Source organism: Crocodylus porosus, unplaced genomic scaffold, assembly GCF_001723895.1.
Source record: "Crocodylus porosus isolate Cpor-Errol unplaced genomic scaffold, CroPor_comp1, whole genome shotgun sequence".
In the NCBI taxonomy this organism is placed as follows: Eukaryota; Metazoa; Chordata; order Crocodylia; family Crocodylidae; genus Crocodylus; species Crocodylus porosus.
This window is the reverse complement of record NW_017728886.1, coordinates 188,091,129-188,103,809: the sequence shown is the minus strand read 5'-3', so window position 1 is coordinate 188,103,809 and position 12,681 is coordinate 188,091,129. Positions and strand designations below refer to the sequence as shown.

General features: G+C 40.1%; 1 protein-coding gene across 1 annotated transcript in view; it reads right to left on the bottom strand.

The window, feature by feature from the left end:
• Window positions 1-12,681, bottom strand: part of RBBP8 (RB binding protein 8, endonuclease) — a 67,470-nt gene that overhangs the window by 41,410 nt on the left and 13,379 nt on the right. Inside the window, exons 4-5 of the mRNA XM_019546942.1 lie at window positions 9,083-9,178; window positions 6,148-6,260 (exon numbers count right to left, since the gene is read on the bottom strand). Of these exons, the coding sequence (XP_019402487.1) occupies window positions 6,148-6,260; window positions 9,083-9,178 (209 nt within the window). The remainder of the gene's footprint in view (window positions 1-6,147; window positions 6,261-9,082; window positions 9,179-12,681) is intronic.

Below are 12,681 nucleotides of genomic sequence, written 5' to 3'. Positions count from 1 at the left end.
AGCCTTGGCAATCACCTTGCTGGGGTTGTTTGACCCCAGTACTCTTTCCTGCCATGGCAGGGGGTCGGACTTGATGATCTGCTCATGTCCCTTCCGACCCTACTAACTATGAAATCACACCCTACACTCCCCACTGCAAAACAGCACAAAGTAAATGGTGGAAAAACTCAGCTATGTCTGCCAACAAGAACATGTGTAAAGTTCTGCACCTGGGATGAAACAACTGCATACACAAGTATAGACTGGGGAATGCATGGTTAGGCTGAAGTACTGCTTATATGGACCTTACGGTTACAGTTGACCATAAGCTAAATATGAGCCAATAGTGTACACTTGTTGTAAAAAAGAAGACAACAGCAAGTTGGGTTAAATTAACAAAAGTGTCACTTTCAAAGCAAGTGAAATAATTCTTTTATTATGTTCAGCATTGGTGGGACCTCACCTGGAGTAGCGTGTTCAGTTTTGGGCCCTTCAAGAAAGATGTGGACAGGTTGGAAAGAGTACAGCAGAGAGCAACAAAAGTGATTAGAGGCCTGGGAAGCATGACTTATAAAGAAATACTGAAAAAACAAGGGTTATTTAGTGTGTAGGAGAGAAGATTTCAGGGTGGTTTAATAATTCTTCAAATAAGGGCAGTTAGAGAGGATGAAGATGTGGCCACTGGGAACAGGGATAAGAGTTATGGCCTTAAACTGAAGCAGAGGAAATTTAGGTTGGAGATTAGGAAGAACTTTCAAACTATAAGGGTGGCCAAGCATTGGAACAGAATACCCAGAGAAGTTTCAGAATCTCCATTCCTAGTAATTTTCAAGACCAGGTTAGATAGACATTTGGCTGGGATGGTTTAATCAGGGATGATCCTGCCCTAAGTGGTCCCTTTCAGCCCAACTTTCCTGACTTACATCTTTGATCTCATCCCTTCCTACTTTTCCCCACATTTCACAGAAAAACTTCAAATTCATACATATTCAAACTCATTGCCAGGTCTTTCCTCAACCTGGGTTGAACAGCAGCAACCATATTTTCCAGACGGTTATCTTTTTTTTTTTTTTTTTTTTTTTTTTTTTTTTTTTTTTTTTGGATTTCTTCTATACAGGTTTTCTGTTCTTTGTTATGTGATTAGGAAACAATATTGCCATCTTGCCTAACAGTAACAGTGAAGGGTTTACAAATCCCTCAATACTCTAATGTGGGATGAGCTGCCAAGTCAGATCTCTTTCTGCTCTCCAAGAATTACAAATTGAAAAATCCTGGATAATTCAATATTTTGTACAACATTGCTGTCATTAGTTAGAACAACTCTAAGCATTCTCTATAATATAAATATCTGATACAAAAAAATTTAAGTCCTTGGAATCAACAACTTCTGCTGTTAACTGCTTACGTCCGTTAATTGCACATTACATGAAATGTTTCCTTTTTCTGGTTTTTAATTTCTTGTCTTTTAATTTCACTGAATGGCCCCTTGTTCTTGTATTATAAAACAGAGAGAACAGAAGATCCCAATTAATGTTCACTATGCTATTCATGAATTCATACACTTCTATTTTATTCCCTATTATTATTTTCGTTAAGGAGGTAAACACTGATCTTTCCAATCCCTCTCAATGTGAAATTTTCCACACCCTGTTTCATTCTCACCACTGTGACCTGAACCCATTCTGGGATTACCAGTATTATACACAGGAATCTATACGAAGAGACACCACTAATATAAAAGCATTAGGATATTCTTTGTTTAATTCACAATTGCATTTCTTTTACACCTTAGTCTTTTTGATCACAAGTGCACACGGAACAGATACCTTTAGTGAGCTGTTTACAGTCACACACAAGTCCGTTCTTTGAATCAACAGTTAAAACTTAGGGCATGCTTACAATGACTCGATATCACTCAAAATTACTGCCAAAAAATAAGCTCCCTCATCTGCTTCCACTGAGAACAATCTAAAGCTGGAAATTCAGTGGATGGGGAGGCTCCAGGGAGCCTGCCACTGCTGCTCTTGGACCCATACCCATAGAAACCTTTAAAATACATACCAGCATACGTAGTTTAAATGTTTCCTGCCAATATACATTACTTTGCAAAGGCTCCAGCTCTGTTTCTCAGTCAGCCAACTATATGTATGCTACATATAGCTCAGGTTATAACATACTTACTCGAAAATAAGATGACCCAAAATTTCAGGTGACAATCCCCAGTACTTTAGATTCCATGTGAAGAAAAAAATCTTACTTTGGTATATATATTTTTAATAAACAGAACTACTGCATGAAAACTACAGCAATACCAGGAAGTCATAAATTCAACATTAACTTCACTTTAAACATTAGCTTAACTTAATCTATATTAGGTTCTATCTAGAACCTGGTGGGTGCTGCTCTGCCCTTGGATCCTACAATTTAAGACTGGTCACTTTTACATGCATACTCACTCTTACACTCTTCACTGTTCTCATCTTCTCCTTCATCTTCCCACAAAACATCAGCGTCAGTTCCATCCATGGCACTGGATGTAAAGCACTTCTTGAAGCCTTTAATAATGGATTCTGAAGATATCCTTCCCTAAGAAGTGAGAATCCATTGGCAAAGAAGTGCTATGGTTGGATTCTTAATCTTCCTACCAGGTATGTGGTTCCCTGCCAAAAGCCAGTCTGAGTACTGACACCGCAAGTGGTCCTTAAAGAGCTTATTCACTGCAACGTCCAATAGTTGTAGTTGAGATGTCATACCAGCAGGTATGACTACAAGATCACAATTCACTGACTGAATTTTTGCTTTCACATTCAGTATTGAAAGCCCTCTGAAAGAATCTAACACTAACATTCCTCTTTTCTTTAGCAGTGCCCCAGGTCTCCATTTCCACACAACATCTAACCAGTCATTCATCAATTCACTTGACATCCATCCTTGTTCCTGGCATCTAGCCACTATTCCTAATGGCAGCTTTTATTTTGGCACAGTTTTTCGTTTAAAAAATAAAATCACATAGGGTGGCAATTTTCTCTCATTTGCCAATACTGCTAACATCACTGTAATTCACAACTTTTCATTTTCCTGTATTTCTTGTCATTATGGATTTTGCACCTCATGGATGGTGACATTGCTCGCCATGTAAAAATAGGCTGGAGTCTTATCAGCATTACCTACTTGGCTCTGCAGGTAATTATGAGTTTTGCATAGTCCAATACAGTACTGCTGCATTTCAACAAGTCTTTTATTGCAGTCTGATAGTTGATTTTTGTGCAAGTAATGTTCTTCATCTCAGAGCTAAACCACTACATCACATCATTCAGATAAACCACTCACTACTTTGAATTTTTGAAGGAGAATGTTCAATTCTTTTGCTACTTCTAATGCCTTGAGTTGAAGAACTTTGCCAGTGATAGACGTTCCTGAAAATGTTAAGCAAGTTCTCAAGTACGTTTAAGAAAAGAGAAAGGAGGGAAAGTGACCTTGTCTTGGACTTCCAAATGTTTTCCATGTGGATTTGGCATTCTCGAGTTTTCCTTTTAATTTTGTCTCCATCAATGCTCATTTGCTTCAGTAATGTTATATTTCCTTTGCACCTCACAATTATTTGTTTTTTCAGTATAAGTTTTAACTTTAATTTTAAAGTTTGTACCATAACTGCACCTCATTCCTTTTGGTATCTTCACATTTGTACTGCTACTTCCTTTTTTTTCTACATGGTCTGTCATGGTGGTTTCCCCTGCCACCACACATCTCACAGAATTTACCATGGGTTTCTATGCTTTTATGTTTGGGCCAGTCAGTGGTGATCAGGCCCTGTAATTTGCTGCTTTCCCTGCTACTGTCAGATGCACCCCTTCCACCTGCCCCTCTGCTGGGTGCCTTACTGTGTACTAGATCCCTCACTGGTATGGTCATGCAGGGTCCCTCGTCACCACTTCTTGGTCACTTGTTGAGTGCTGGATTGCCCATGGTATGCATGTTCTGGGTCCCTTGTCATTGCTGCCAGGTCCCTCGCATGCTGGGTGCCTGACCTCATGCTGGGTCCCTTGCTACCCCTGCTGGAAGCCTTGCCATGTGCTGGATCCTTTGCTGCCACTGCTAGGAGTCTCACTGCATGCTGGATACCTTCCTACTGCTGCCTGGAGCCTAGCTATGCATTGGGTCCCTCACTGAGTACTGGGTCCCTTGTCTCAGCATGTCTGGTCCTGGGGGTCCTTTCTTCCAGAGTGCTAGCCAGCACCTGCAGGGTCCCTGCCTGCTCCATGCCTGGCCAGCCTTTCCCCACAGCATGATGGGTACCTGGCAGGCAGGTGATCAGGTTGCTACCAGTTGCTGCCTGGCTGGTGGGTGCTGAGGCAGCTCTGTGTGTGCTAGCCAGGCTCCTTGCACGCAGCTCAAAATGAACCAGCAGGTGCTGGTTAGGCACTATCCCCACACCATGAAGGATATCTGGGCCAGCACATGCTAAGTCACTATGATCTGCTGCCCTAACAGCAGGTGCCAAAGCAACCTGGCATACAGCAAGGAACCTGCCCAGGCTGCCAGGACGTGACGAGTTGCTCTGACACTTGCTGCTGGGGCAGCAGATCAGAGCAACCCAGCATGTGTTGGCTAGAAATACTGCATGTTGCGCAGACAGTATTGGGGGGCAGATGGGGGGGGCAGTATTGGCTGGCACCTGCTGGGTCACTTTGAGCTGCATGTAGGGTTTCCAGCCAGAGGGTACTGAAGCTACTCAGCACACACGAGGAGGCAGCAGCTTAGAGTGACCCTGCACCAGCTGGCCAGGAACCCTGCACCTGAGGGGAGCTCAGGCACCCTCTGCTGGCTGGCCATGTGTATTTTCTGATTTCACACAAGTCCTCCGTGATAAGATGAGGCTTGATTTTCCTTATGTTGGATGGGGAAAAAAACCTTGTCTTATAATTGAGTAAATATGGTATATGCTCCTGGAAGTCGCTTTTGTAGTCTAGCTACAAGCAACAAAAGCAGAAGACACAAGGTTGGTAGGGAAGAATTTTGTCCAAGCGCATGTCATAGCAAGTTTCCAAATGAACTTCAGCTAAAGCTGACAACCAGCTATGGAATGCTTTACCCAGAGTTGCAATACAGATCAAGGATCAAACAACTCTCTCATGTCTACTCTTTTTTCAGTTTTGCCATCCATCTTGCCTAGAATTTTCCTATTGTCAACCTATCCTCTAATCTACAGCAGTGGCTTTCAATCTTTTTTCATTTGTAGATCTCTAAAAAAAAAGTTGAATGGAGATGTGGACCCCTTTGGAAATGCTGAATGTAGGTACAGACTCCTTTAAATTGTAAGTGTTGGTATCAATACTTTTGATCACAGTCATCCTTTACGGACCCCAGCATGTGGACCCCCAGGGGTCCATGGACTACAGGTTGAAAACCAGTACTTTAGAAGAGCCCCTGACCAAAGCTGTCCCTGCCTTTTTCAGAAAGGTGGTGTAGAAAAAGATTAAAGGATTTAGCTCCTGCTGGCCACATCCTTAAGGTATCCTCTGCTACAGTCAAAAGAAGAGTACACAGGTGGTAATGAGCATCCTTCATAGATTCATACATTATAAGGCCTTTGAAGATCATTGGGTCCAGCTCCCTGCACCAAGCAGGAAAGATAACTTTGTTACCCTTCTAAAGATATGCACTCCATCCCCCCATCCCAAGAAAGTACTGAAGCAATAATGCAGCAATTCTGTACCATTGAACTTTCCAAGCCAATGGGAGTTCACAGAGGCATAACAGACAGCTAGGCACCTGGGGCAGCTGCCAAACACAGGAACAGTAGTGACTTCTGGTTGCTACTGTGCCACCACTATGATCACTTAGCTAAGGCAGCAGGCATTTTTCTCCCTCCCCCCCACCTGCCTCCCCATATCAAGTTGGTGCCTGGGGAAGTACTACAGTTACACTACTAGGATTTCAGGAACAACACTGCAATCCAAATTAAGAAGCGACTAATAACCAAGCGGGCTTTAGTTTAAAGATTACAGATGGGAACATTGTTTTCTTGCTGAATTTCTTATAGAAAGAACATCAACAAAATGATCTCAAATGTTAAAAATGTACGATATGCCAGTTTACCAACAAAGTAGCAAAATTTATAACACGCTATATTTTGTCTTTGGAATTATTACTATGGATAAAACTCACTAAGCTCGGTGATAAGTTTAAGATTCTGTTGCCGGATGTTTTCAAACTCCTGCTGTTTCTTTCTCATGTGTTCCTCCGTTACTGCACAGCGATCACATAATCCTGCTCTTAATCTAGGGAGAGATAAAAAAAAGTTTTCCATTGTTAAAGATAATAGCATATATAAGTTGGACAATTGGTATTTCATTTGGAACAATAAATAATAATAAACTGCTGACAAATACATGGGACCTCACTAGTTCAAATTTTATTCTTTGAAGAATTGTTGCTTTCAACTTTTCTAGGCAGAACAAATGTAAAGGAAATGCTGATGATTGGTTATACTTAAAAATCAGTGGTTCTCAACATTTTTAGACACAAAGCATCCCTCAGAAGATGCAGCTGTAAGCTTTCACTCATTTTTTGATGAAGAAAAAAAAGTAGAGCAATTCTTCTGTTGCAAAGAACTCAGACCACAACAATGGTTGGCTGGAATGTTTTTGACACTATACTTTCCCGTTTGAAAATCCGAGTTTAACCCATGAATCACCTAAAAGCACTAAGATTATGTCACGTTCTGAAAAGGATCTTATAGCATCCTGGTTGAGAATTACTGGTTTGCGTGGTCAAACCACCAGATGAGCCTAATTTGGGTGTGTGGAGCTGCCAGGGGTCAGGGCCCTGATTTGGCCCTGTGGGGCTTGGGAATTTGGCAGTGGGGGAGCAGTGGCAATACTACTTGCCCCTGCTCCTCTGCCACCAAATTTCCTGGCCTATGGGGAGCCCTATGGGCCAGATGCCAAGGATCACAGGCTGCATTTGGCCTACAGGCTGGAGGTTGAGCACCCCTAGTATAAAGATAAAATGATCACTGGCTGTATTCATCTTACTAGCTATTAACATTTAAAGGTATATACACTATAATGTCATACACAATGAAGCCACCTTCCTTACCCTCTCAGCAACCACTAAGATTAGTTTAAGGCCCCTGGCAGACGTGCAAGTAAAGGTGCCCTGGGATCTGACCTGTGATTCCCACAATTCCCTCATTTCCTGGCATGCATGATGCACACATTTTTTGTGTAATAGTTTTGTGGTTTCTTCCTCATTTAGCAGATCATTAATTGCATTAATGTGTGGCTGGGAAACAACTTAGGATGTGATTAACTGGTTAATCATGTCTAAAGTGCAATGTGTGCTGAGGCCTTGATGCTCTAACATCTATCTTTGCCAACACAGGATTTCTTCTCTCTACTTATTTTAGCAGTTCACTCAAGTCACCTGTTTACACAGATTTATTTTTTGTAGGACCTCAAGGAAGACATTCCACTTATATTTTGTATAAACGGTACGATACCAGACAGAGAATTAAGTTTAATAATGGCTACCTACAGCTTTGGATCTACAAATCATGCCACAGTAAGATGTATATTGAATGTAAAACATCAAAAATAATTTTAAAAAGCCAAAAAGATATATAATATGCACCTGTAACACCCACTCCACGTGGCCAGTAACTTACACACTGATCCAAAGCTCCATGAAGTCAATGAATCCACTGACTTCAGCAGGCTTCGGTCAAAGTGCTTAAAATATATCTGTGGTCAAAAAAGGATTTGGTATAAAGACCACATTCTCAGTCAATATATTTGCTCCTACTAAGTCACATTATTTGCTTTATAGGCAAAACCAAATGTTTATTTACAATTCCAAGCAAGGAAATGCTAACACTATTATGGAAGATGCATCTGAATTCTGTTTTGCCAGGAAAATAACATAACTCTTTTTTAAGTAATAAATTATATAATTTAAGAAGCAGAAGGAACAACTGAATTTTCAGACCAACAGCTGAGCATTAGCAGGAACAAACCTCTTGATTTGTAGTATCAGACATACCCAATATATAAGACTGGAGAAAAGAGTATACAATCTGAATATTGAGACATTACTGTCACTTGTCTGACTAACAACTGCATTTTAAGCACATAGAAGTCTGAGAGTCAAAGTTACTACTTGCAATACAGTTGCTCTCTTTAAAAGAGTTTTAAGTGCTCCTGAGTTTTCAGAACAAGAGTACTTTGTCTGTACGCATAATCAAGTAAGTCCATCCACTTGTGCATGTTCCATAATCTTGCCCATGTGAGGTCAAAAGTTCAGTACATAAACTTGACTGGGTTCACTGCTACTCCTTTCACTAAGGATTTCAAGCTCTCTAAATATGAGATTTTTACCTGCCACTGAATACTGAATGGCCAAGAAGTAGGGGAACAGCAATCTCAGTATACATACAACCTCCTCCTTTTGGTAGTCTTTACAGAGCAAATTTTATGAATCTACTCTACACTTTCAAAAATGAAAAGATCTGGGGTATTTTTATATGCATTTGGTTTGGGAGATTAAGCAAACAGAAGAACAAATGCAATATGGCATCCAAACTTAGCAAAAGAAGAAAAAGTAGAATGGAGTGGTTGAGGATGAGAAAAAAAAAGGAGACAGACAAAGCAAACTCATTTTTTACAGAGATCCATCTCCTTTAAATTATCTCAAATTTGAAATAATGTTTAGTTATCAGGAGTTTTAAAATGTAGTCTAATAAAGGCTCCCTTTTCCATTTCACCATTTCCTTTATAATTCTGGGAAGGATTTTGTCTTGTCTCAGTGTTTCATCAGTATTTAAATGTACTCATTTCTCAACACCCTATTAATTTTTATTGCCTGGATATTGCAAAATGTTTCCCTAATTTCTTCAATTTCTTTCACTGCTTTTTGTTTATCTATAGGGTACTAAGTACCATGGTACCGGAGAATGAATAACATTATGTAAAAACAATTCAGTCAGAAGGATTAACACTGTCCAGTTTTCTCTAAACAATATAATTTTGATTACACTATAAAAACACAAGATACATCTATACCACTCTCCTCAAAACAAACAAACAAAGCCTCATTCATTTACCTGTCTTCTAAAACTTTGATCGTGTCATGAAGTGCCTTTTGTTGCTCTCTCAGCTGCTGGTTTTTTGTATAAAACTCTTCAAGCCTCTCTGCATCCCTAAAATGAGAGAGAGGGGTAAATTCTTGTAAAAGCAGATTTTTTTAGTTGAGATTGAGTCATTACATTTCAACGGAGAATGCTGTATGCAGCTATAACACACTAGCTATTGAACGCTCCCTTCTTCTCTCTGAGAAATGCAGTTGGTAATCAGAAAAATATTAAATGAAGTGAAAAAATATGAAAACCAGAATAACTAGTTATTTATGCCATGGCTATAGATTGATCAAGGACAGCATCAAGTTGGAAGTTTAGTCATTACTAGGGATCAAGGTATTCCATTTGTTGTGGAAAAAAACATGGATTTGCTCCTGTAAAAGGAGAAAAACACGGGAAACAGCAGGTTTCCCTTTGCAGGCTAGCAGAGTTCCAGCTGGTAAGGGGCTCGGAGAAGCAGAATGCTGGAGGCACCACATGCACAATTGGTTTAATTAGTTGATCTTCCTTGTGAGTATTACTGTTAGGTGGTCTGTGATTATCCATAACCAAATACCGTATTTTAAATGTATTATACCCTGTTTACATTATTTGCCAAGTGATATTTAAAATGATATTATATTTATAATGGAATTATGTTATTTATAATTACATACAAGACAAACAAACACTTTCTTTTAATCTATAGAAGATTTAAGATTTTTTCCATCAACATCAAGGCAGGGTATTTACAGGAAACCATGATAACGAATGAAAAATTTCTGCTTAATGCACAAAGTAAATTAAAGAAAACCATATTTCCTAATTTCTTTCAATGATCTTGGGTAAAATCTGCAACTACTTCATATGTGTATAGACAAATACAATTTTCAGGTTGGCACTGTCCTTGAAATGTTACCAACTACGTTTTTCACTTTACTAATTTTGGTGGGATGCTGGGAAATTAGTATTTACAGATCAGTTAAGTGAATGAGGTAGTGAGAGGCATCAGAAATATATTATCCACATTTATTTTATTGATTTAGAACAAAAACATGAATGCTTTTTGACTCCCCTTATTACTTAAAAAGTTAGCATGTGCAAAGACTGCTGGCCACTACAGCTAGCAAAGGGAGCCTCTGAAGTGCCCAATCCTGAAACAGATGTGTGGACTCTTGGGTACTTCTGACATGAAAGTCAGAGACAAGCTGTATGAACTTTTCTGATGTTTTAAGGAAAAGAATACCATGCTTTTTCAGGTCTACTTTATGATTCATGAAGAGGTAATGAAAGAAAGAAATTCAATTCCCCCCCATGTCCCATTTATGTAACAGAACACTAACCTTGGTATCTTGTTTACACAAAGATGGTATTTCAACAACAACAACAACAACAACAACAACATGTAAAGAGCAAGGTAGTTAGCTGTGTTAGTCTGAAGTTAGGAAAAAAGCAGGCAGAATAACTCATAAAGGTGATATAGCACCCCATTCTGAGAATCAGTATATTTAGTAATCTAAACATAGACTTATATTTTCATGCTGTAAAATGGAAGGAAGAGAAAAAGAAGTTTTTAACATTTTGGTGCTGCTTGACAAAAGTGACTGACATTTTGGCTATGAAGGTAGTCTTCGTAATGAATGGTCTCTGACCCTGCATTTACAAGATCATTAGCTCCAATGTTGAACCAGAGTACAATATAAGGAGCTCATTGTCAGCTGGTTATCAACTCTGAAATATTAAACCTCAGGTATTCAAAAGCATCAGGGAGAACAAGAACTCCCATATACAGCTATTGTCTCCAGAATGTGGTAACTGTAGAATGATTTCAGCAAACAATAATTTAGTCATTTGGTTAGGTATGTGTGAAGTCACAACAGAATATCATGGATTAAACTCATCTTCTGGAGACTAAACTTACCAAGAATATAAGCTTTTAATTTTCCCTGATGTAGAAACAAGCCAGAGTATACAGGATAACCTTTCACAACCTTACAATGAAAATAAAGCATCTAAAATACTTTTTGGAAGTTGTACAAACTAAGAAATAATGTTTAAACTGATTTGTTTTCAACACAAATTAAGTAGAGCTGTGACTGTTAAACAAGGGAGACACCAAAAACATGCTTCATGAAAAGGTAGATTCCATTTGTGGTTCTCTTATTGCCTATGGAACCACACTGCTGTTACTAAAGTGCCAAACTGAAATTTTTTTCTCAAAATCTAAACTGCATATAAGATTAATGTGGATTTTAGCAGAACAGCTGAGAGAATCTGATGAAACACCCTACCCTTAAAACTAATCAAATTAATAACGTCAATTTGAACTACAGGTTTCCCTCGCTTTATATGGGTTCTGTACGTGCAAATTTGCTCTTATGTGATGACCCTTTTAATACCAAAATAAATTCACTCTTATGCGATCAGTGTGGTGGAAGAATACAGTCAGCTGCTTTGTGTGGTGCATTGTGGGAGTGACACACACCAAAATACATCTCCTGTGTGGATCTGTGCTCCTTGATCGTAGTTGCCATCCCCATTATGAAAGTGCCCTGTGCTTGTGTGTACCATCTGCTGTTGGCGAGTACCAAAATTGTCTTGTAAAAGCTGGTAGAAATGGGTCTGGGGGTCAGTACAGTCAAGGTCTTGGAACATATCCCTATTTGTTACTTTGTAAAGTGGGTTCCCTTTATGCAAATTTGAGTTATGTGCCGTTTTCCGGAAAGGCAGGAACAGCATACAGCGAGGGAAACTCATGTTATACAGACAGAAAGCTGGCTACAGGAGTAAGCAGCAGTGGGGATACAAGAAGAGTGTGCACAAAACTTAGCAACTCTAGCCGAGTGTGATTATGTAGTTACTGGGTCTCTTGGTACTGCTGAGAGTTCAGGGGTGGTTGAGGGTGATGTTTATTCTGGGACAACAGGATCTTCACATGGTGCACTTAAGATTCTCATACCATATTTAACCCAAATCCAAGATGACTTGGAATTTAAGGCAACCTCCACCTAATAATTAGATTCTATACCTGGAAAAATTATTAATTTGTTATAAAATTCCATTTATAGAATCCAATTATTAGAGGATCATCTTTAATTCTTCCCTCCTGACACTGCAGCACAGAAAGCAGCAGCGTGGTGACAAGAAACAGCAGGGAGCAGGTCATAAGAACACAAATTGTAGGGGAGTCAAGCAACCTAACCCCCACACCTTGGTCCCTGCTGTCTGCTCCCCCAACCTGTCTCCCCTTGGGCTTCCTGAGGCTCCCCCCCGCAGTACCTCTGGGCCCACCACCTTCCCCTCTTCCACTTGCCCCCTTTCCTTAAGTCACAGCTCCAGCTCTGGCTCCACTCCTGCCAGAAGCATGTGGTGGCAGCAGTCCCCACCTAGCCAGGCAGCAATAGTTGTGTTGGTGGCAGCCCTGGCCCCAGCCCTGGTATTGGGTTGGAGCTGGGGCCAAAGCTGTTGCCACTGCCACCACTGCTACCTGGCCAGCTGGGGGCCAGACATGCTATGTACTCTGTGTACTGGGCCAGAGCCAGAACCATGACTGAGGATAAGCAGTAGCTGGAGGCAGGGAAGGGGGG